Source organism: Ambystoma mexicanum, chromosome 4q (genome assembly GCF_040938575.1).
Source record: "Ambystoma mexicanum isolate Mex_15411 chromosome 4q, UKY_AmexF1_1, whole genome shotgun sequence".
NCBI lineage: Eukaryota > Metazoa > Chordata > Amphibia > Caudata > Ambystomatidae > Ambystoma > Ambystoma mexicanum.
In genome coordinates this window covers 226,722,149-226,746,987 of record NC_090928.1, presented here as the reverse complement: position 1 = coordinate 226,746,987, position 24,839 = coordinate 226,722,149, and the positions used below count along the sequence as shown (strand labels likewise).

Genomic DNA, 24,839 nt, shown 5'->3' with positions numbered 1-24,839 from the left:
GGCTCCAGGAGCGCCGAAAGGTCGGGCTCTTCGGTCGCCAGGCAGGGCGCACCTTCCCCGGTACCGTCAACCACGGGCCAGCACTCCGGTTCGGGGAAGAGGAAGTCCGAGACCCCGGGTAAGCTTCGGGAGAAGCCCCGTCCGATCTCGGAAGAGGGGGAGCGAGGCGTCACCCCTCCCCCGAAGGAGAAGGCCCGGGACGCACCTAAGGTGGTGAAGGCCCCTACCCAGCAGGCAAAGGCCTCTATCGAGGCGATCGAGGCGACTCTGGCCAAGCCGGCAGAGACCCCGCCAGCGGAGACTGCCTCTGGGACTAGAGTTTCCCTGCCGCCAAGGAGGGAATCCTCTTTTCAGCCCATCGTCGTGGCCGCCATGATGGAAGAAGCGAGGGGGGGGGGCACGGTAGCCTCCTCGAGCTCGGAGTCAGCCTCGGAGGAGGAACTGACCGAGGCCGTGAGGAACCTCGAAGTCCAATTCGAGAAGGTTCGATCCCGTAAGGAAGATCCTCGGGAGATAACCTAGGAAGACGACGATGGCGAGGAAGAGCAGCATTCCCTTCCGGCACGGCCGGAACCTAGGCCTCAGGATGGCTCGGCGGCCATTTTGTCTGCGATCCAGTCCTTATGCTCTGAGATAAGGACGAGATTCCCACGGCCCAGGCCGGAGGACCCGCAACCTGGCCCGTTGGGAAGTCCTCAGAACAAACGACGGAGGACCCAACCCTCTCCTCCGCTCGCCCCCGTAAGGCCTACAGTTCCCTCCTCATCCTCCCACGAGTCGGGAGATGACAGTGCGTTGGGCTCGACGACGGGTTCTGAGGGCGACGACGACGGAACGGGTCTCCCGTCGCACGGGCCTCGCCGCCCGACGAGATTGGCTCATTCCACACCATGATCGCCAGGGCGTCCGAATTGTTCCAGCTCTGCCCGGAGAAGCAGAAAAAGGAAGGTTTCCTCTATCAGCGCCGGGAGGCCAAGAGGAAGACTTTCATCGCAGTGCCTCTAATCGATGACATCTGGGAGGAGGGCCTGTCGGTTCTCAAAAACCCCTCCACGGCACCAGCCAAACGGGACCGGTACGAGAACAAGTACCGGGTCCCCGAAACCGCTCCCCTGTGCCTCAGGGCCCAGCCAACGCCAGACTCGGTCGTCTCGGCGGCGGCGAAGAAGAAAGCGGCGGGGTCAGCAGCCTCGACGTCGAATTCCCCGCCGGACGGCGAGGGAAAGAAGTTGGACGCCATGGGGCGGCGGGTCATTTCGTCGGCGGCGACGACGATCAAAGCGGCCAACGCCCTGGCGATCGTGGCCCGTTATGACAGGGAGCTCTGGTTTAAGCTGGCCCCCATATTGGACTTCCTGCCGGACGACAAGAGGTCCGAGGCCCTGGAAATACTGCAAGAGGGCGAGGTGGCGTCGGACCACGCCATAACGGTGGCAACCGATATTGCCGATACCGGGTTCTGCCAGCTGGGCAACAGTGTTTGCCTACGACGGGGTTGGCTCCGGGTGACCGACTTCCGTCAGGACGTCCAGACCAGGGTGTTGGACATGCCGTTTGACGGCAGCAACTTGTTCGGGAAGGCGGTGGACGAATCCCTCCAAGCCATAAAAAAAGACACGGAGACGGCCCGCGCCCTAGGAGCCCTTCAGCAACGACGGCCCTTTCGGAGCTCCGGAGGCAGACAGGGTGCCTCCAAGGGATCCAGCGGTGGCTCGTCGTCCTACCGCCAGGCAGCACGCTCCTCGTCTCAGGAGGCCTACAGGGGTCGCGGCAAGCAGGGAGCGCCTCGCCGCCGTCGGCAAGGTGGCCAGGGCGGCAAGGCCACCACCTCCAAGCAGGACTGAACCGGCCGTGGTCTCGGGCCCACGCCGAAGCACCCCGGTGGGAGGCCGGCTGACGAAGTTCGTCGGCGTGTGGAAGTCCATCTCCACCGACCGTTGGGTGCTGGATACCCTGGCAAGAGGACACTCTATCGAATTCCTGAAGAAGTGCCCTCACGTTCCACCTGTGGCCAGGAAGGAAAATCACGTCCCGCAACTGCTGTTGGAAGTACGGCCGATGCTCAGGAAAGGCGCCATCGAGCTTGTCCCGAAGAGGCTCCGGGGCTCCGGGCTGTACTCAAGGTACTTCCTTGTCAGGAAGAAGACGGGCGGCTGGCGCCCCATCCTGGACCTTCGTCGTTTGAACAAATACACCAGATCACAAAAGTTCAGGATGGTCACCCTCCAGCACGTACTGGGACAGCTGGAGGAAGGCGAATTTCTATCGTCGTTGGACCTGGAGGATGCATACTTCCACATTCCCATCCTCAAAAGTCACCGAAAGTTCCTCGGGTTCGTCGTCCAGGGACGCCACTACCAATTCAGAGCACTGCCGTTCGGATTGAAGTCGGCCCCCAGGGTCTTTACCAAGTGCCTAGCACCAGTGGCGGCACGGCTGCGCCTGCAGGGGATTCACGTCTACCCCTACCTGGACGACTGGCTCATCCGCTCAAGGACGAGGGAACTCGCCGTCGAATACACTGCGAGGACCGTCCAGCTACTCACAAACCTGGGATATGCCATAAACTACCCAAAGTCCCACATGGTGCCGTCGCAGGTGGCTCTGTTTCTGGAAGCGAAGCTCGATACAGTGAGGCGCCTGGCGGCCCCGTCGGAAGAACGGACGAAGACCATTCTAGGCAAAGTGCAGCGCCTGCTAGCCACGGACGTGGCCAGGGTGAGGTCCATCAAGTCCCTCCTGGGGATGATGTCCTCTTGCATCTACCTGGTGCACCTCTGCAGACTACGGATGCGCCCTCTTCAAGAATTTCTCGACGCCCGTTGGATGTAGGCGACGGGCACCTTCGAAGACAGAGTCCCCCTCAACGAGGTGTTCCGGGGGGCGATTCAGTGGTGGGGCGTTCGAGCGCACCTCACGGCGGGCAAGGACTTTCAGACGCCTGCGTACCAGGAGAGGGTGATGACGGACGCCTCCCTGTAAGGTTGGGGCACCCACACCGGAGATCTCCACGCAAGAGGCCTCTGGCTCCCGGAGGAGAGGCTCCTGCACATCAACGTCCTGGAACTCCGAGCCGTGTTCTGGGCTCTCAAATCGTTCCTCCCGTCGCTCAAGGGCAAGGTGGTGCGGATCTTCACGGACAACACCACGACAATGTTTTACATACGGAAGCAAGGAGGCACCAGATCCCCAGCCCTATCCAAGGAGGCACAGGATCTGTGGCACTGGGCGGTCGCCCAGGGGATGTTCCTGGTTCCCTTCCATCTGGCAGGAGAAAGCAACACCATCGCCGACTCGCTCAGCAGGGAGCTGCCCGCGTGTCACGAGTGGGAACTGCGCCAGGATCAGGTGGATCAACTCTTCCGACGATGGGGCAAACCCCAAATCGACCTGTTCGCAACAGCGACGAACTCGAAGTGCAAGAGGTTCGCCAGCAGGTTTCCCCAGCCGAGAAGCATGGGCGATGCGTTCTCGTTCCCCTGGGACGGCTTATACCTGTATGCGTTCCCTCCCTTGCCGTTGCTGCTTCTACTCATCAGCCAGCTCAAGAGGTCCCGGTGCAGGATGATCCTCGTCGCACCGGCGTGGCCGAGGCAGATCTGGTTCCCGGACCTTCTGGACTTGCCAACGTCCCCTCCCATCAAGCTGTCGGCGGACACGGACCTTCTCTCCAGAGAAGAGGCGCCATCTTCCACCACGACCCGGCGTCGCTGAACCTGCTGGCTTGGCTCCTGCAGCGCTAGAGTTTGGAGGCTACGATATACCGGCCGATTGCAGAGAGGTTCTTGCAAAGGCCAGGGCGTCCTCGACTCTCAAATGCTACGGTCATAAGTGGAAGAGGTTCTCTATCTGGTGCCGAGCACAGAAGATCAACCCCCTACGGATTACAGCCCCTCAAGTGCTGCCGTACCTGCTATCGCTGGCAAAGGCTGGGCTAGCCCATGCCTCCATTAAGATTCATCTGGCGGCGATCTCCAGATATACCAGAACCACAGGACGGACGTCCCTGTGGTCCCATCGACTGGTAAAAGAGTTTATGAAAGGACTGTTCCGGTCGTTCCCGCCGGTGAAGGCCCCGGCGTGGGAACTTAACGTGGTGCTGACCAGGCTCATGGGGCCCCCATTCAAGCTGATGCACTCCGCACCGATGAAGTTTGTGTCGTGGAAGACTGCATTCTGGTGGCCATTACCTCCGCACGACGAGTAGGAGAGATCCAGGCCCTATCCTGCAAAGCACTGTACTTGACTTTCCATGCCTCGAGGGTGGTGCTTAGGACGCACCCCTCCTTTATGCCCAAGGTGCCGTCGGACTTCCATCTTAACGAGCCCTTGGTGTTACCTGTTTTCTTCCCGTCTCCTTCGTCGCCGGCCGAGAGGACTTTGCACTCGCTGGATGTGGCTAGAGCGCTGAAGTTCTACGTGGACCGCACGAAGAGTTTCCGGAGGACATCACAGCTGTTCATGAACTTTGGACCTGTGAATCAAGGGAAGGCTCTCTCGAAGTCTTCTATTTCCAGATGGCTCTCCGGCTGCATCATGCACTGCCACCGGTTGGCTAACCGACCGCTGCCAGGCCGTCCGAGAGCCATTCTACTGCGTCGATCGGGATTCCAGGGAGGAGTCCAGGGTCGGCCAAGCAGTGCTGCGCAACCTGTTCGCTTAAGGTGAGCCTGGTGAGGAGGTAAGAGATGCTTAATGTTGAGTTTTTTGTATTGCTTAATGTTGAGCCTTTTGCCACCCCCCGTGGTTGTGCATGTGTGTACTGCTATTTATTCTTATATTCATGAGCATGTGAATCCATGCCAGACCCCATGCTGGAGAAGGAACAAGTTACTTACCTGTAACTGTTGTTCTCCAGCATGGGTCTGGCATGGATTCACATGCAAACCCTCCCGCCTACCCCTCTGCGGCTCTTCACTTGGTCATACTGCCTCTTCACGTGCTACCAAATCTGAAGATGGCTGCCAGAGGCGGGGCTTAGGTAGAGGGCAGTCATTGGCTGTGGTCAGTATGACGCAGAGATCAGTGATTGGTTACTACTACGAAAGACAGATCAGAAACGAAACTGATACTGATTTTTTCTTTACCGAGGATTCCCAGCCTGACGACGGGGAATATTCATGAGCATGTGAATCCATGCCAGACCCATGCTGGAGAACAACAGTTACAGGTAAGTAACTTGTTCCTTAATGGTCTAATATCAAACTCATTTCAATTATCAAAAGGTACAAGTCAAGAATGCCTGTTATCACCTTTTTTAGTTAACTTAGCCCTAGAACCACTGGCAGCTTACATCAGGCAGTGTGAAAGAATACATGGAATCCGAATAGGGGATAATTAATTGAAAATATTGGCATATTCAGATGATACAACAATACCTCTTTCGAACCCATTAGAGTGTGGCCTGATTTTGAAATCAATATTTGAAGAAATAAGGAATCTGCCAGGGCATAACATTAATTGGGATAAAACAGAAATCTTCCCTCTTTCGTCTGCATGTGAGAAGGGTGTACTGGCATCATAGAATTGTTGATGCTCTCCGACTGGATGAAATACTTAGGGATACAAATTATTAGGCATCTTAAAAAAATGTCAATTAAATATAGATAAAATAATAGAGAAAATGGGAAAGGTTAACTTTGAATGTAAAGAATATATATATATATATATATATATATATATATATATATATATATATATATATATATATATATATATATTACAATCATTCCCTCTGCCAATCCCAAAGAAAGTGTTACAGAAAATAGATAGTCTTCCAGAACTTTCTATGGGGGACTGGGAAATGGCCACAAATCCCTAGATATATTTTAGTACGTAAAGTCGAGGACAGGGTATTTGGATACCCAGACCTTTTCAAATATTATAGAGGTTTCCTTCTAAAGAAAGCATCACATTATTTTAATAATGAAGGTACAAGAAGTCCAAAATGGTTGAAACTGGAAAGGGATGTTTGTAAACATTATGCTTTGGATAATTTATATACAATGGAAAAGTTATTGGGGAGAAATATAAGACTACAAACAATAGTGGCAACTAAGAAAGCATTGGTAACATGGTTCAAAGAGAATGATCAACCTTTATGGCTACATTATGATGCTTCAATTTGGCATAATCCGGCACTTCAAGTACAAAATAGAAGTCTACATTGGCATAGTTGGATAAAAAAAGGTATTCTAAGAAAGAGTGATATTAGAGTACTAGAGAGGAAAATAGAGTACTAGATTTTGAAGAATTACAATGTACATTTAGTTTGGGTAGAAGAGAATTGAGCCGTTATATAGAGCTAGGATCTTTGTTAAATCAGAGAATTGGTATGCTTAATAAAGCACTGGAACATAGTCCAGAAATGTGTAAACTATTTGATGGGTTGGAACATGGAGTGTCTACCTCGTTATGCTTATGGAATCTGATAATGTGGAATCCTGGATAGAATTGAGAGAAGAATAAAAAAATAGGGCTCCTGGTGTGGAACCTATTCTACCCAGGAGGGTTAACAAGGAAAACAAAAGATACAAATGAATAGGTCCAAGGATGCTAGGCTCAGAACAACACCTCCACATGTATTATCAAACTCTGCATTGCTAAGGAAGGAATCACTCTTCAATAGTATGTTGTAGAGATAAATCTAATTTTTTTATATGAAAGTTGTGTGCAAAAAGACATAAATCCAACATTTAGAGAAATTAAGACATCAAAATGGTTTGCTAAAACAGAACAATCAGACAAAAAACCAGAAAGATATTTACAACAAACAGTGCCAAAAAAACATTTTTTGGGACAATCTCCAAATTGTGTGTGTGCAACAAACCCGACTCCTATTAGGATTTGCCAAGAAATTCACATATTGCAGTATACATATTCAAGTCAACATTTGTGAAAAACACATACAACAATGGTGGGGACACAAAATTATTTTTCTTGCGTAAACAGCATTAATGTGCTGTAGTTTTGGGGGGAGTAGTGCGTCTACACCAGGTGTTTCAGCTGTTTCTTATAAAAACAGGGGGTTCCACACTTTGAGCAGTGACCCTAAATAGGAAACAATAGGAATAACAAATAATTTGACTTTCTGGAATTCTATACAATATTTGCTAGACTCATTAAAGGTTTATTTCTGGCACACTACAGGGGGTGAGTCATTGATTTAGTCTGTTCTTAAACACCTCAAATTAACAATGCAGACAAAAACCATTCAGAGTACAATAAACATCAATTTCGTACTATGCTTTTTGCTTTCCGCAAGTTGCAATTATAGCATGCTTTTTCTGCAGTTGTCTCTGTTACGATCATCACAAGACATTCCAGCTCGGTTTCCTCAATTCCCCCCAAAAAACCAATTCAGGTTTGGTGCTGTTGTATGCATTTTTGTTCTATATAAAGCACATAAGTGCTATGTAATAACAAATCATTTGGCTTTGGACGTCTGCTTGCATTCACATTAATTTGGTAATATGGGTTTATACACACTGATATTAACAATGCATATGGTGATCCATTCGTGTATGAAAAGTATATCACATTAGTGATATCGTAACCATATTTTTCGTAGTGTACTTAGAAAGAATGCTATGTGATGCCACTTCCTGTTCTGTCAACGGGTGTAAGGTCGTGTTTCATCGCTTCCCGTGATGTCTCGGGGTGGGTTCAAATAGATTGCTTCCCATGATGTCATCTGAGGTCAAGGGTCACTTCCGCTACCCCAGGCATTTTGGTGAACTGACGTCCCTGGTTTTACCAAGCCTTTTAAACTTTGCTGATGTTCGCTCAACCTGCCCCACTCCATCAACCACAAGGATTTAGACTCCTTAAAACACGTGTGTCTTTGGCTGAAAAGTGCTGACGCTCTCAGATCCCAACGTTGGGGGTGGACGATTGAGGGAGGATCTCCTGAGTGGGGGAGCATTGGGTTGTGCTTGGGTAAATACCCCAGGTGAGACGCTGTTTTATTATACCGGAGAAGAGGGAGAGGAGGACGAGATCTCTGAGACCTTTGTGGGTTGTACCACATCTATCTCCCTTCCTCCCTGTAAATCTCTCTTGCCCAAATCCCACAACACCTCTGTATATAACATATGCTCTAGGATCCTGAACCACGTTCTACTCGAAAACCACAACTCCCAGAATCCCTGTTTTCCTGTTTCCTACCGGAACGCTCCCAATCATTCTTCTCCACGTCCCCCTCATTATTTCCCAAACACCCAGTCTACTTTGACAAAACACTATCACCCCCCCTGTTCATTTCATGTTAATAGTCCCGGTCATTCCCGTTTGTTTCACAAACCCCCTGGTATGAGTCCTCATTACACTTTTTCCCTATCCTTCCCTGTAGGATGCTTGGAAACTCCACCACCCCCCTTTTCCAACACGAGCACTTTCCCATACCATGAAAACCGACGGGCTAACCACAGTGCTGTTTACCTGACATGTCCCAACACAAGGGTAAGGGAGAGTCAGGCAATGTATAGTAATACTAATAATACACACCCCACAGCCCTTTGCTTTCCCCACCTTGATAAAAGGTGGAGCACAAGAGCACAATACGAGCAAGGCAGACCGCACGACGAGAGAGCTAACTCAGCACAGCTGTTCAAGAGGAGGTGAAAGACGGCGCGGACCGAGAGGGTGACAAGGAGAGAAGCAACCATGCCCTTTCCGAGCCAGGCCTGTGAAACCTCCACAGAAGGCTGCGAACAATAGCCAATGTGTTGCAGCAGATGCCAACGGTACACAGGACCCTCCATCGCTAATAAACAAAGCAGGGACAGTGGTACCGACCTTGACTCCAGAGACAAGCAAATCGAAGCAGTTCATCACAGCCGGTGAGTTGAGGGGAGAGCCGATGAGAAACTGAACTATGTTGAACAAAAGTAGCAAGCTTCTAATTGAAGAAAGTATAAAAGAACTGTTAATACAAGAGGGGAAAACCAGATACAGAGTAGTCAGGCCCCACAAGGGTGCTCACTTAGGAAACTCTGGGTGACTACCCTGTTGTTGAAACTCCTGTTAGCAGAAGGCCTTGGGAAAGGCAAGAAAGGGGTCAAAGTGGTCATACAGAGGTCAGGTAAAATCCTCTGTACAGTCAAGTCTTTGGCCGGTTCATGATTGTGAAGAAAAGGTAAGTGAATCCTGCATCATGAGGAAGTAGAAGAAATTGTGTGAGTGGCAAAAGTTGGCAAGAGTGAGCCCGATGGAGGGATGCCAATGAAAAGAGGGAAAGCCTAAAAGTCATGATGAACAGTGTGTTGACAAGAGTGAACCCAGCAGAGGGATGTCCACAGTGAACTGTTTAAAAAGGCATAAAGATTTGCGAATGCCAGAACTGACAATGATTTGAAAGGATAACATTAGAGAAGGGTCTGAGCCCGGAGGAGGGGGATAAAGGTGTGAAAGCCATCACCCACATGAAAAAGCCATAGTGAACCCGACAGAGGGTGGCAAACATACAAGAAGGGTCTGGGGGATCGAGGGGTGTAAAACCATCACCTCATCGAGTGTTGAATGCAACAGAAGAAATCTTTTGAATACAAGCCAGAGTGAACCCGCCGGAGGGAGGCTAATAATCAAGAGGGCTCTGAGCCTGGAAGAGGGGGACCCAGGGGTGAAGAATCATCATCCAAGTGCAAAAAGAATCAGAACTTGTGTTTATGATTTAGTAGAAAAGAACTGTTTGTGGATCTGAGCCGGGAAGAGGGGCTGAAAAGGCATCACCCAACGTACAAGCCGGAAGGATCTTTTGTTTGTTATTTTGGCCGCATCAGGTCCTCGGAGGCCAGAGACTGTTTGTAGAAAAGAGACTTAACCACCGGCGGTCCTGTTACCTGAGAACGGAACTGTAGTCTTGTGTTAGGAAAGCTGAAGCGTGTGCTGTGCTCAGGAGTCCCGCCTTGTCCCGTGCTCAAAACATCGGGAAGGAGACCCCCGGCTACCACATCCTGACTTATCATTTGTAAACACTTCTTTCTTTCTTTATTTCTTTCTTTCTTGTGAATACTATCCCACCCTCTTTTTGATATTAGTTGTAAGGATTGGCAATAGGTTTTTCTTAGCATATGCCCTTTTATTTCACAATAGACGCCGCTAGGACTGCCTTATTATTATTTGATGGTCATAGCTTGCTCCCATCTTAGATATAGGTTTAGATTAGGTGTTTTTCCAACCTACCTATACAGTTTAATAAACACCCTTGAACTGTGATCACTTGTGTCTGTCTTTACTGTTGCACCAGGAGTTGCTTACATTGTAAAAAGCCCTTGCAATAAGACAGAAGACACAAACACGTAACGCATTTCACGCCCTACTGCGTGCTTGTTCACACTAACTACTCGCATTTCAAAAGCGTGTTTAAATGGCCTAGTCAAGCCTCATTCACCACTCTATGGCGAATTGAAAATGAGGCAGCCATATTTGTCTAGTATTCATAATCATACTAAAACATTTAAATCGCATTCTATATCATATTTGAAAAGACTATAAAGCCTCAGAATTTAGCACTCTGAATAGGAATCTATTTCTCACATTATTAAACGGTTGTCTCTCCAACAACAAAATAGCAGTACCTTTGATTACCTTTGACTGCTCAAAACCATATATATATAGTACACACACAAAGGTATATCTTGTATCTTAAAGGTTGTTTGCTATTTTCACTCTTCCTTTCCCACCATAAGTAATGGCTTGTATTATCTTCAGTTTACGCTATGGTACCCACACAACCATGAAGGACAGTTTCAAATGAATTATGCCTCGTTCATGTGCTATAGTCTTAGTGAATTATATGGTTATGTATGGTAATTATATGGAAAATATAGCCGGTCAGATAGCACAGCGAGTAGACTGCTCGCTTTGAGATCTGTGCAGAGCCTGCTGACGCAGGTTTGAATCCCGGCAGGGCCAAACTCAGCCTTTCATCCTTCTGAGGTCGATAAATGAGCACCACACAACGTGGGAAATAAGCAGCGCTCCTGAGGGTTTGTAGCGCTATATAAATGCACAAACAAACAATGTGTATATCACATCCGCCGTATTTGTTTTCATTTGGAAAAAACGTTCTAAATAGTTTTATTTAAGAAGGACACATTATTTGTTTGTTTTTGTAACATTGGGGGTGTTTTTGTATTTACATTTTATTACATTTATATAGCGTGGTAATTGGGTGCAATCATGGCAGCTGGCATTTGATATCTTCCCAAAATAATGATTCGGAGTGGAAACTAGGGGCATGGTCCAATCTTTAATTACCACGCAGGATAATGAAATAATCATTATTAGAATAAAAGGCACAGTATGATAAAATGTTACCAGAGGAAACGTATTGAATGATAAAACATGAAAACGGGCGCAATGTTTATGCCAGCTGCATCCCCATTAGATTTTCAGCGCAGGAATTGGTCGTTTTGCCTCCAACAAATGTATCCATGCATTTCAGATCACTTTAGCCATCCTAATATTGAACGGGTACCCTGGTTTAGAAAGTACTCTCACAGTTTAGAAGGCACTCTCACCAATGCTGATAGTAAACTCAAATCCTGTAAAATTGGTGCGATTACACCAAATACTCAAAATAAAGATGAACAGTAAAGCAGATATTCCAGAAATTGATTGGAATACTGCAAATCTCCCAAAAATGGACGCAGTAATTAATATTTTTTTAGATTACGCAAATTACCTAAATGATTTAGTAGTCCTCCTCACGTTGTCTTTCTGCAATCAATTTTACAAATGTGCTGTTATATTTCCAGTGGTTTGCTATAGCACAATTGTGCCATGTGCATGGCTCCTTCCTTAACACTTCATATCCTGCAAGAAAGAAGGTGGGGCTTAAACAACAATACAATAAAAAAGGGTGTTTGTGTGATTTTTATAAAATATTAGAGGCATGATTCACAGAGCGTTTTCCAATGCAGTTGTGCTATTGTGAAAACGCTTCTAAGAATCGGGCCCTGAATATGGTAGTTTACCACAAAGTAAAACGGACTCACAGAATGTCTGATCTGGTAGGAATATTCCCTGAGAAGAAGCTGTCTTTAGCTTGCTGTTTAAATAATAAGACAAGTCTGATCCATGGAGTTCTGTTTCAGGGTCATTGTTTTTCTTCGTCAGTGTAATAGCTACTGGTGCCAAACTGTCTAGCTAAAGATAGCAATGCAAGCTGTATGTAACAGCTTGATGGCATACAGCAGCTTACCATTAGTATGAATGGGCACGTTTCTGTTTAGATGTCACCGCCACCCATCTGCTGGTACAGTCAATGCTGTTAAAAATCAACAATCCAGTGAACTGCAAGCCAGTGATTAGCCATGAACTGATACGCAATCAGGTTGTAGTTCACTGTTAAGTAATTTTCAATTTGAGTTGCAATTTCAATTCTTGGTGTGTAGATTTATAGTATGCTTTAGTTATGTAACTGGTAATTGCATGGTTTCCAAGCACTCTTGGGGATCGGAAATAGGGGGACATGATTTAGGTTAGTGATGAGAGAGGGAAAACACAAGACAGTTTGCTTCTGTCTTGATACGTGCAGTTTGTAGGTATATCAGTACTGTGTACATGTCTGTTTCTGGGTGGTTTGTGTTGATGGGATTGAAGCATTTCTTTACATATGGGAGCCTCATTGCCCATCGTCCAATTGCCGGGGCAGTGATGTGTAATTTGGTTGTAGAGATTTATAGTTTTGCTGTCTGTGGGGAGGGATGTTAAATTGCTTTGTACAAAAATAAAAAATAATTGTGTGCATTTTGCTGTGAATTGTGAATGCTGTGAATGGAGCGGTCAGTGGAATTGTGACTTGAGCTGTGTGTGAAACTATGAGTAGAGTGGAAATATTAGTGAAGCTTAAAGAGGTGTCTGTAGTGGAGCTGTGACACTTAAAACATCTCTGCTGTCTCTGTAGTAGAGGTGTGAGAGCCCTCCTCCATCCGGATTTCTGCGAGAGCGCCAGACCCCGTGCATGAAACAGAAATTCAGACCTCAGCAAATGCAATTGTGGACCTGTCCCAGCTCATGTATTTGAGAGACACTTGAGCACCTCTTTGATTTTTCTTGGCCAAAGCAGATATTTTCACTGTCCCATCTCATTACTGTTTTGACTCCAGAAGAGTTATGGCCGATGCAGCTGTGTGAGGCGCTTGCCTATTGTTTAGCAACTGAATGTCTCCAGGTCATCGTGCCTGCACATGCATTCCCTGTCCTCAACACACACAGGCACACAAATGCTCAGGTGCACATCATAGCTAGAGAATTTTAGGAGTAAAGGCTAAAACACTCACTTCGGAAAGCAATCGGTCATAAGTGAGGAGTTCGCGCCTCATCACCAATGTTTTCCTTTAACTTTTTTTGCACATTTATTTAGTTCAGCCATTTAACTGTATACAACTTAGGTGTGCAATACATGTAAGCACTACATGCAATATGAACACTCTCCTTTTTTCGATTATTTTATCCAATATGTAGTAGTTGGAAAGGGTTTAGCCATTGGTTTTGTAAAGACAAGTCCCCATTGTTTTTCTCGTTCAAACAGTTCAACACAGTACTGTGGTTTTTTCATGGCAACCTGTGTGTAACTGGAAGGTAGTTTCACCACCTGTCAATGTTCGATCCTTCCTTAGACAACCATTGCTCTTTTCCTTTTATTTTGTGCAACCGTTCCTATCTGTTAAAAAAAAAAAAAAACACTATCCCAGGTTTGAACCAAAATGGAGTGCCTGTTCAGTGCTTAGCATACCAGAGGACTGCCTTAAATAATTGCATTATCACTGTCACGCATTTCTTTGCATATGGTGCATTGGGCAAGTGATTAGATATTGTTTTTTGAAAAATCAGTTCCCTGTTGCACAGTAATATTTCTATCCACTGTAAAGGGCTCAGCAGTGTTTAAAGAAGTGGCTATTTAAAAGTGGAAGCGTGCTTTCAGCATTGATAGTCTACGAAAACTGACAAAAGGGACATGGAGGTAATCTTCCTATCTGTCAATTATCGGTCCAAACAAGATGACAAATATACTCTTGTCCTTTTACTACGTACTGCTCTGCCAGCCTGCTAAATAAACACAATCCTAGAGTTCAACCAAAATGGGCTATCACTTACTTAAACGTCCCTTCCCCTTTCCTCCATCCTTGTGGATGTCCCCCAACATGTAGATGGTACCGGAACCTTTGGCAGCGAGCTGTACTTTAATGTTAGTACAGCACGCGGGGGCACAGCCTCGGCGTGGGAATGCCCTGCCGAGGCCCCGCCCTCCGGCGCCTTACCTCAGTCCCTTTTTCAACACGGACGTTGTTGGACCTTGTAACCAGCGCAGAGACTTTTTCAATCTTATTTAACCTCCCTGCGGTGCTTCACCTCCCCTGGCGCATGCCGGCTGCAGGAGGATTCACAAGATGGTTGGCGATTTTAACATTTGGTTTGAGGTTTTACTCTTTTTTGTTTCAATAGGTAGACAGCCCAATATAATATTCAAGTACTATTCAGACCAGTGCAGAAACCACTTTTAATATTGACAGAGCAAAGCCGTGTTGCAACAATTCCTGTTAAGGTGGGATCCAAATAGGAAGAGGAAAACTATTGTGGTCACTGAATATGAATTGCTTTAAAATCCAATAGGCTGTAAAATAGCTGTGCACGTTTCTGTCAGCAAATTCTGGTGTTAAGTGTATAAAGTGCCGTAGTATTCTTCCTCAAAACAGAACTGCAGTCAATGGGTTCAAACAATCATAAGCAACGCAGCAATATATATTAAATTGAAGAAAGTTGAACACTTCCGTATGTCAGCAGAAGGTGGCGTTGCATGGAGGAGGAGCCGGGAAGGCCGCAGCAGCAGCTGGCACGTCACAGTGGGAGAAACCCAGGCCGGGATTTACCTCAGCGAGCAGATTGATGACACAGCAACCTGCGTACGAGAGACGCAGATCCCCTTCACAAGTGTCGGAGGATGAAAACGACGTCGGAACCTCACCGCAAGCCACAAAGCAGTTTCTCAGTGCTGCGGTAGTAAACAGATAAGTATAAAATGTAGAGGAAATGTTACAAATGCCTTATTTATAATTCTGTGAGACGGAGCTGGCGGGCTAGGCGGCCATCTTCCTCCGTGCCAACCAACGCCCCCTCAGTTCTAACTTTGTGAGATCAGAAGTCGGAACACAATAATTATATCATTAGATCAGATATTTGTTGTCGAATTTGACTTTGCAATCAATTTTCCATGCTCCCAATTTCATTTCAACATCTCTGCATTGTCAACATCCTTATTGAGATAGACAAAGATTTTGCACCCACCTCGTGATTTATCAAGACAAGTCTACTTTATTGTATGTTATGAGTTAGATAGCTGTAGAAAGGGAAAATACAAACCCACAAAGGTAAACATAATTTCTCTCATTGACATTGTATACCCTGCATTATATAACAAATTAAATGCAGGGTATACATTATAAACATATTAAAAAAAGCATCCTTGAGCGCTACTGCAACCCAGACCACCCAACTGTCTGATACACCTAGAACAGCTACCCAAATCAATTGCGAACCATTCAGATTTACCAACATATCCATATTGGAAACTGAAAAGGTGATATCCTCCCTGAAACCAACCAATTGCCAAGGAGACAGCAGTCATCAAGGATGCAGACAGAGACTTAGCACCCTTCATAGCTAAGCTAATTAACGCATCCTTTAGAACTAACACGGTACCCACCAACCTTAAAGAATCCTGGGTACTACCCCTCCTAAAAAAACAGTCCCTTGACCCAGCCATCCCCACCAATTACAGGCCCATCACCACGGTACCATTCCTCCTCAAAATTATTGACAGAGTAGCCTACCTCCAGGTACAAAACTATCTAGAGACGAACCAATTACTAGGATCACGCCAATCTGGATTCAGACCACTACGCGGCACTGAAACGGCCCTAATTGACCTCAAGACTCAAATCGACGAGTTGAAGGATAAAGGCAACACAGCCATGCTCCTCCTCCTTGAATTATCGGCGGCCTTTGACGTGGTGGACCATGCAGTGTTATGCAACCACCTAGCGTCTGCCGCCTACTTCTCAAGTGAAGCTATAGCCTGGGTACAGTCCTTCCTTGCCAACCAGACGATGAGTGTTCTCCCCTTCAGCCTCCGCGGACCCAATACATATCACCTGTGGCGTCCCACAAGGTTCTTGTGTCTCCCCCACAATGTACAATATCTTCACTAAGCCCCTCTTCGACAAACTTGACAGACTGGGGATAACATACACTAACTATGCGGACGATACGCAGATCCTCATACCACTTTCTGGCAACTTTGCCGAAGACACAGCTCTGGTAAACAAGATTTATCTCCTCATTCAGGCATGGATGGCCTCCCACGGCCTCTGCCTGAATGACGACAAAACTGAGATACTGATCCTGGGTTCCGATGCCAACCTTAAAAAACACTGCCCTAACTACCGTGCCTTCAACATAGATGGCAATATAATCAAAGTGGCAACCGAGGTAAAAACTCTAGGTTTCTACCTGGATGCCACACTATCTCTCAAAAAACAAACCAATGCCCTTGCATCCTCCATGGCCTACACTTTCAAATTAATCAGGGCCTGCAGACCTTACCTCTCCAAAACCAACTGGATCACGCTAGCCAACACCCTAGTAATGTCTAAATTAGACTACTGTAACGCCCTCTACTCGGGCGCCAGCAAAACTACTGTAAACAAACTGCAAACACTACAAAACAATGCCCTTAGAGCAGCTCTGGACATATCCTGCAGAGCACACATCTCCAACACTAGGAAAGATCACCACTGGCTAAAAATCAGCGATAGAGTCCTCCTCAAAACATTATCCCTTACTCATAAAGGACTGAACAAACAACGCTGCACCACCATACATTTCAGCTAGACTAACCAGAAAATGTTTTACTTACCACACTAGAGCATCTAACCACCTCTTACTCGAAATTCCCAAATTTAAACTAAAAAAAACAGGTGGAGCCAGTTTCCCTGTGAAAGCTGCCTGCGCATGGAACACCCTTCCCTCTGCATTGAGAGCTAATCTACCATACGTGAGCTTTAGACGCCACGTGAAAAACTGGCTCTGGTCGAATGACAACTAACCACTAATTCTCCTTCCCTGGACCCACCACTGACTAACCACTGTGAATAACTGATATGATATTCCTGATCCCTGATCTGACTCCTTCGCTGCATAAGAGTGCCTCTCGGCCTGTACCTTCTTACCTGCTTGTTAATCGTTAACAACACTTGTAATATACTTTCTTTATGTATTATTGTATGTAACCAAGCTCAAGTATACTTGTAACTGCTGCGCCCGGCTACCCCTGGGTTTGGAGCGCATTATCAAATAATAAACTAATCTAAACTAAACTAAACAAAATATGTTCATATGACATTCCTTCAGGGGTAGGATGCACGGTAAACCTTCAGGGTAGGATGTATAGTAAATGATAACCTTAAGTTATGTGTTCTAGATTTCAAATGACATGTGAACATTATAAAACAATCATCTATAAATTACATTGGCCATGCAACAGATCTCTGTACTCCCATTTGTTACCTGTGCTTAGTCTCTGTAATGTCTTTTGTATACCAAAATAAATACAAGAAACATTGCTTGTAGATCATCGAGGCAATTGGTTGTGGTTATTAGACGCAAGTCGTTTTTTGACATTATATTGCCAGGGTAAGGAAAGCTTAGACCTGCCAACAGGATGTTTCTCCAGCATGGGGTCTGGCATGGATTCACATGCTCATGAATATTCCCCGTCGTCAGGCCGGGAATCCTCGGTATAGAAAAAAATCAGTATCAGTTTCGTTTCTGATCTGTCTTTCTTAGTAGTAACCAATCACTGGTCTCTGGGTCATACTGCCCCCAGCCAATGACTGCCCTCTCCCTAAGCCCCGCCTCTGGCAGCCATCCTCAGATTTTTACCGCACGTTCAAGTGTTGGGAGTCCTCGTGCTGTAGCTCTCGAGCTTTTGCTGCGTTTTTGTGCTTTTTCAGGAGATTTTTCTCATTTTTCAGTTAAATAGAGCCTGAAGCTCCACCGTTTCTACATCCGATCAACGGGGATCCGTTTCAGAGTTTTCTACGCCCCTCAAGGGTGAAGATTTCGTCGAGTTACGCTTTTGGAGGATTCCAGAAGTTCCGAGGCCTACCCCGGACATGGCCCAGGAGAAAGGAAGCTCGACACCCGGGAAGCTGTTCAGGACCTGCCCTGGATGCCAGCTGGATGCCAGCTTCAGAATGTTTTCAAGGAGGACGAGCATTCGTTATGCCTCTACTGTCTCCATGAGGACAAGACGCACACGGAGAAGGACTGTGCGTTTTGTGGGAACATGTCGTAGCGGACCATGAAGGATCGCCACCTCCGTCTCGCCAACTGGCTGGAAGGGAAGAGCCCGTCAGGCGAGAAGAAGAAAAAGAAGTCTGAGCGGTCTTCTAAGTCCTGTGAGGGCGCCCCGGCGACGGGGGCCCAACAAAAGGCCAAGCACCGCGAGTCCGCGGGCACCGGGAACTGAACGGTCGGGCTCCTTGGCTGCCAGGCAGGGCGCATCCTCCCCGGCGCCATCAACCACGAGCCAACGCTCTGGCTTGGGTAAGAGGAAGTCCGAGAACCCGGCGAAGCTTCTGGAGAGGCCCCGGTCGATCTTGAAGATTCCGGCAGAGGGGGAGCGAGGCTCGGACCCTCCCCCCAAGTTGAAGGCCCCACGCGTACAGAAGGTGACGATGGCCTTAAATCACCCTGCTAAGACCTCGATTGAGGATGTAGCAGCTGCCATGGCTCAGCCTGTGGAGGCTACGCCAGTGGAGGCGACCTCAGGACCCAGAGTCTCCCTGCCACCGCAGAGGGAGTCGTCTTTCAGGCCCATTGAGAAGACCCCCACGAAGTCCTCGTTGGAAAAGGTGGGGGAGGGGCAGGTGGCCATTGTGGATACGGACACGACCTCTGAAGAAGAGCTCATCGAAGTCGTGGAAGAGGCCCATCCCATCGGGAGGGATCCCGACGAGGGCGGCGACGAGAGCGACGGTGTCGCCGACGAGGTTCCTCAAGAGCCCTCGCGCCCGTCGTTTCCGGCGCCGCAGGACACTTCGGCGGCCATTTTGTCAGAGATTCAGTCCTTATGCTTGGAGATGAGGACAAGGTTGCCCCTCCCCCCGACGGAGGTACCTGAGCCAGACCCGACGGGGGAACCGGAGCCAGGTCCTTCGGAAAGTCCACCGCATAAAAGGAGGAGGACGCATCCTACGCCACCTCTCCCACCTCTGCGGCCTGCTCTGCCTTCCCCCCGGTCTACTACCCACGGGGATGATACAGGCACGGACAAGGCTACGACAGGCACAGATGACGACGGAGGCGACGACGAGACGTGTCCCCCGTCGCCCCCTGCTCGGGCGTCCCCGCCCGACGAGATTGGATCCTTTCATGCCATGATTTCCAGGGCATCCGAGCTCTTCCAGCTCTGCCCAGAAGAGAAGAAGGAAGGGTTCCTTTACCAACGGCGCGAGGCTAAAAGGAAGATGGTCCTCGCCGTACCACTTCTTGATGACATCTGGGATGAGGGGCTCGCCCTCCTCAAGAACCCTGCCACAGCGCGGGCAAAGAGGGACCGGTACTAGAAGAAGTACCGGGTCCCCGACTCTAGCCCCCTTATGTCTTTGGGCGCAACCTACCCCGGATTCGGTTGTCTCGGCGGCGGCAAAGAAGAAAGCTGGGGGGGCATCGGCCACGACATCAACTTCCCCGCCGGACGGCGAGGGCAGGAAGCTGGACACGATGGGACGACGGGTCATCTCATCCGCAGCGATGACTATCAAGGCGGCCAACGCCCTGGCTATCGTAGCCCGCTACGACAGGGAGTTGTGGTTCAAAATCGCCCCTCTGTTGGACTTCCTTCCGGACGCCAAAAGGGCTGAGGCCCTTGAAATCCTACAGGAAGGTGAGATTGCTTCGGACCATGCCATCACGGTGGCAACGGACATCGCCGACACCGGTTTCCGTCAGTTGGGCAACAGCGTTTGCCTGAGACGACGAGGATGGCTCAAGGCGACGGATTTCCGCCAGGGCGTACAAACCAAGGTTTTGGACATGCCCTTCGACGGGAACAACCTGTTTGGGAAGGCGGTTGATGAGTCCCTTCAGGCCATCAAGACAGACACGGAGACTGCCCGGGAGTGCTCCAACAACGACGGCCGTCCTTTCGGAGCTCCGGAGGCAGACAAGGTGCCTTCAAGGGATCCGGCAGCGGCTCCTCCACGTACCGCCAAGCGGCAAGATCTTCGTCCCAGGAAGCCTACAGGGGACGCGTCGTCGACAGGGAGGTCAAGGAGGCAAGGCGGCCTCCAAACAAGATTGAACCGACCGTGTGGTTGGGCCCCCGCCGAAGCACACCGGTGGGAGGCCGGCTGGCGAAGTTCGTCAGCGTGTGGGAGTCCATCTCCACTGACCGTTTGGTGCTGGACGCCCTGGCCCAAGGGCATGCCCTTGAGTTTCAGAAGAAGTGCCCTCGCGTTCCACCAGTGGCCAGGAAGGAAAATCACATCCCTCAACTACTGTTGAAAGTAAGGGCGATGCTCAAGAAGGGTGCCATCGAGCTCGTCCCAAAGAGGCTTCGGGGCTCCGGAGTTTACTCAAGGTACTTCCTTGTAAAAAAGAAGACGGGAGGATGGCGCCCCATCCTGGACCTGCGACGACTGAACAAGTACATCAAGGCACAGAAGTTCCGGATGGTCACCCTCCAGCACGTGCTGGGACAGCTGGAGGAGGGTGATTTCCTGTCGTCGTTGGACTTGGAGGATGCGTACTTCCACATCCCCATTCTAAAAAGACACCGAATGTTCCTCAAGTTCGTGGTCCAAGGGCGGCACTACCAGTTCAAGGCCCTCCCGTTCGGATTCAAGTCAGCACCCAGGGTGTTCACCAAGTACCTCGCACCGGTGGCGGCACGGCTGCGCCTACAGGGGATCCACCTCTACCCCTACCTGGACGACTGGCTCATCCGGGCAAGGACAAGGGAGCTCGCCGTGGAGCACATACTGCGAAGACCGTCCAGCTGCTCACGGACCTGGGATTCTCCATCAACTTTCCAAAATCCCACCTGCTTCCGTCGCAAGTCACCCTGTTTCTGGGAGCCAAGCTCGACACAGTGGCGCGGCTGGCCTCGCCGTTGGAGGAAAGGACCAGGACCATTCTGGGCAAGGTGCAGCGTCTGCTGGCCACGGACATGGCCAGGGTAAGATCTATCAAGTCCCTCCTCGGGATGATGTCCTCCTGCATTTATCTGGTGTGCCTTTGCAAGCTTCGGATGCGCCCCTTACAAGAGTTCCTCGACGCCCGCTGGGTCCAGTCGACGGGCAGCTTCGAGGACAGAATCCCTCTCAACGAGACGTTCCGTCAGGCGATCCGGTGGTGGGGTACCCGCTCTCATCTGTCGGCGGCACGGACTTCCAAACCCCAGCTCACCAGGTGACGGTGACGACGGACGCCTCCCTGGAAGGTTGGGGAGCGCACTCCGGAGATCTTCACGCGAGAGGCCTTTGGCTCCCGGAGGAGAAGTCACTCCACATCAACATCTTGGAGCTCCGCGCAGTGTTCTGGGCCCTCAGGTCCTTTCTTCCGTCCCTCAAGGGCAAGGTGGTGAGGATCTTCACCGACAACACCACCACGATGTTCTACATCCGGAAGCAGGGCGGAACCAGATCCCCGGCCCTATCCAAGGAAGCCCAGGATCTGTGGCATTGGGCCATCGCCCAAGGGATGTTTCTGGTGCCTCTTCATCTGGCAGGAATAAAAAACACGATCGCCGACTCACACAGCAGAGAGCTGCGCTCGTGCCACGAGTGGGAACTATGCCAGGATCAAGTGGATCGACTCTTCCGACGATGGGGTGAACCCCAAATCGATCTCTTCGCGATGGAGACGAATTCCAAGTGCCGGAGGTTCGCCAGCAGGTTCCCCCAGCCGAGGAGCATGGGCAATGCTTTCTCGTTCCCCTGGGACGGCCTATTTCTTTATGCGTTCCCTCCGCTGCCGTTGCTGCTCCGGCTCATCAACCAGCTCAAGAGGTCCCAGTGCAGGATGATCCTCGTCGCACCGGCATGGCCGAGACGGATCTGGTTCCCGGACCTTCTGGACTTGTCAACGTCCACATCAGTCAAGCTGCCGACCGACGCAGACCTTCTCTCCAGAGAAGGAGGTGCCATTCTTCACCACAACCCGGAGTTGCTGAACTTGCAGGCCTCGCTCTTGCAGCACTAGAGTTTGGAGGGTACGACATCCCGGCCGACTGCAGAGAGGTTCTTGCAAAGGCCAGGGCGTCCTCAACTCTCAAGTGCTACGGACATAAATGGAAGAGCTTCTCTGTCTGGTGCCGTGCACAGAAGAATAACCCTCTGCGGATTACGGCCCCCCAAGTATTGCCGTACCTACTGTCATTGGCCAAGGCTGGACTAGCTCACGCTTCCATCAAGATACATCTGGCCACCATCTCACGATACACCAGAACTACGGGACGGGCGTCCTTGTGGTCTCATCGACTGGTGAAGGAATTTATGAAAGGATTGTTCCGATCATTTCTGCCGGTGAAGGCCCCTGCCCCGGCGTGGGAGCTCAACGTGGTGGTGACCAGGCTCATGGGGCCCCCATTTGAGCCTATGCGTTCGGCACCGTTGAAGTTTCTGTCGTGGTAGACCGTGTTTCTCGTGGCCATCACCTCCGCCCGACGAGTGGGAGAGATCCAGGCCCTATCTTGCAAGCCACCATACTTGACGTTTCACGACATGAGGGTGGTGCTGAGGACGCACCCCTCCTTCATGCCCAAGGTGCCATCGGACTTCCACCGCAACAAACCCTTGGTGTTGCCAGTTTTCTTCCCGTCTCCTTCGTCGCCGGCTGAAAGGACTCTGCACTCGCTGGACATAGCTAGAGCGCTGAAGTTCTACGTGGACCGCACAAAGAGTTTTCGGAAGACATCACAGCTGTTTGTGAACTTTGGGACTGTGAATCAAGGGAAGGCTCTCTCGAAGACTTCCATTTCCAGATGGCTCTCCGGCTGCATCATGCACTGTCACCGGTTGGCAAACCGACCACTGCCCGGCCGTCCGAGAGCCCATTCGACCAGAGCGATCGCTGCTACCACGGCGTTCCTATCTGGTGTGCCCCTGCTGGAAATCTGCAGGGCTGCGACATGGACGTCGACGCACACCTTCACAAGATTCTACTGCGTCGATCGGGACTCCAGGGAGGAGTCCAGGGTCGGCCAAGCAGTGCTGCACAACCTGTTCGCTTAAGGTGAGCCTGGTGAGGAGGTAAGAGATGCTTAATGTTGAATTGTTGTATTGCTTAATGTTGAGCCTGTTGCCACCTCCCGTGGTTGTGCATGTGTGTACTGCTATGTATTCTCTTATTCATGAGCATGTGAATCCATGCCAGGCCCCATGCTGGAGAAGGAACAAGTTACTTACCTGTAACTGTTGTTCTCCAGCATGGGTCTGGCATGGATTCACATGCGAACCCTCCCGCCTACCCCTCTGTGGCTCTTCACTTGGTCATACTGCCACTTTACATGCTACCAAATCTGAGGATGGCTGCCAGAGGCGGGGCTTAGGGAGAGGGCAGTCATTGGCTGGGGGCAGTATGACCCAGAGACCAGTGATTGGTTACTACTAAGAAAGACAGATCAGAAACGAAACTGATAATGATTTTTTTCTATACCGAGGATTCCGGGCCTGACGCCGGGGAATATTCATGAGCATGTGAATCCATGCCAGACCCATGCTGGAGAACAACAGTTACAGGTAAGTAACTTGTTCCTTCTCATGTTGTTTTGAGATTTTGGAACACCCTTCCTTCTCTGCAATTGTCACCTCGTTTTTCATTTTCGATGTGACTAAAACGTTTGTTTTTCATGACTAATTGTCATAGGTTGTGTTCTTGAATGTGTTTTTATCTATAATCTATTGTATGATCATTTTTGATCTAATTGTATTTGAAATGTTGTGCGACACTCCGATGCCCTCAGCCCAAGCACGCTGTTTCCCAAATTCTTTTAAATAAAATAAAATCGTCCTTAAATTGGATTTTGACAGATGAAAGAAACTGATTTGGGCTTTTTCTGCAGAAAAGTATAATTAAAATGCACGTTGTTGACAGCATTCTTTCTCTTTTCGCAGTATAGGTTATGCAAGTCCTTTTTATTTATTTATTTTATTTTTTGTTTTTCAGATATATGGGCCATTGGATGTATATTTGCTGAGCTTTTAACTTCAGAACCTATTTTTCACTGTCGGCAAGAAGACATCAAAACCAGCAATCCTTTCCACCATGACCAGCTGGATCGTATTTTTAGTGTCATGGGATTCCCTGCAGGTAACTCACTTCTGTTGCAAGGTTGTTTTTGTAAATGTGTCAACCTGTAGTTTTCATTTCACCATGAGCTATTTGGTATGGTAAAACAGTCAACACATGAATTGAAGACTAAATAAGCTTCAGTTTCGCCTCAGAGTATAGAGATCAACATTAATAGGCCTACAATCTAGCAGTTGATCTTACACAAACCCATTCCAACTCATTGAAGGTACCGTCCTTAACTTCACTCTAGATTAAATTGTTGAAAGAGTTTTTTTTTTTAAATCTCACCCAGAAGGGACCTTTAGGCACTTCAGATTGGTAGTTATACAATCAAGTAAACAGAGAGAAGGCCTAGAAAGCATGAAAATACGAATAGAGATACAAAAAAATGGAGTGAAAGGGATTCCCAAATACATGAATGGTATCCCAGTCCAATTGTGGGTTATTAATCCTTCTGATATTCCCTCATCCAAGGC

The 24,839-nt window shown here is 48.9% G+C and overlaps 1 protein-coding gene across 6 annotated transcripts in view; it reads left to right on the top strand.

Annotated features, from left to right (window-relative positions):
• Window positions 1-24,839, top strand: part of CDK19 (cyclin dependent kinase 19) — a 1,825,462-nt gene that overhangs the window by 1,324,327 nt on the left and 476,296 nt on the right. For all 6 annotated transcript variants that reach the window (XM_069607768.1, XM_069607765.1, XM_069607766.1 and 3 more), the window contains one exon: window positions 24,238-24,381. In XM_069607768.1, the coding sequence (XP_069463869.1) occupies window positions 24,238-24,381 (144 nt within the window). The remainder of the gene's footprint in view (window positions 1-24,237; window positions 24,382-24,839) is intronic.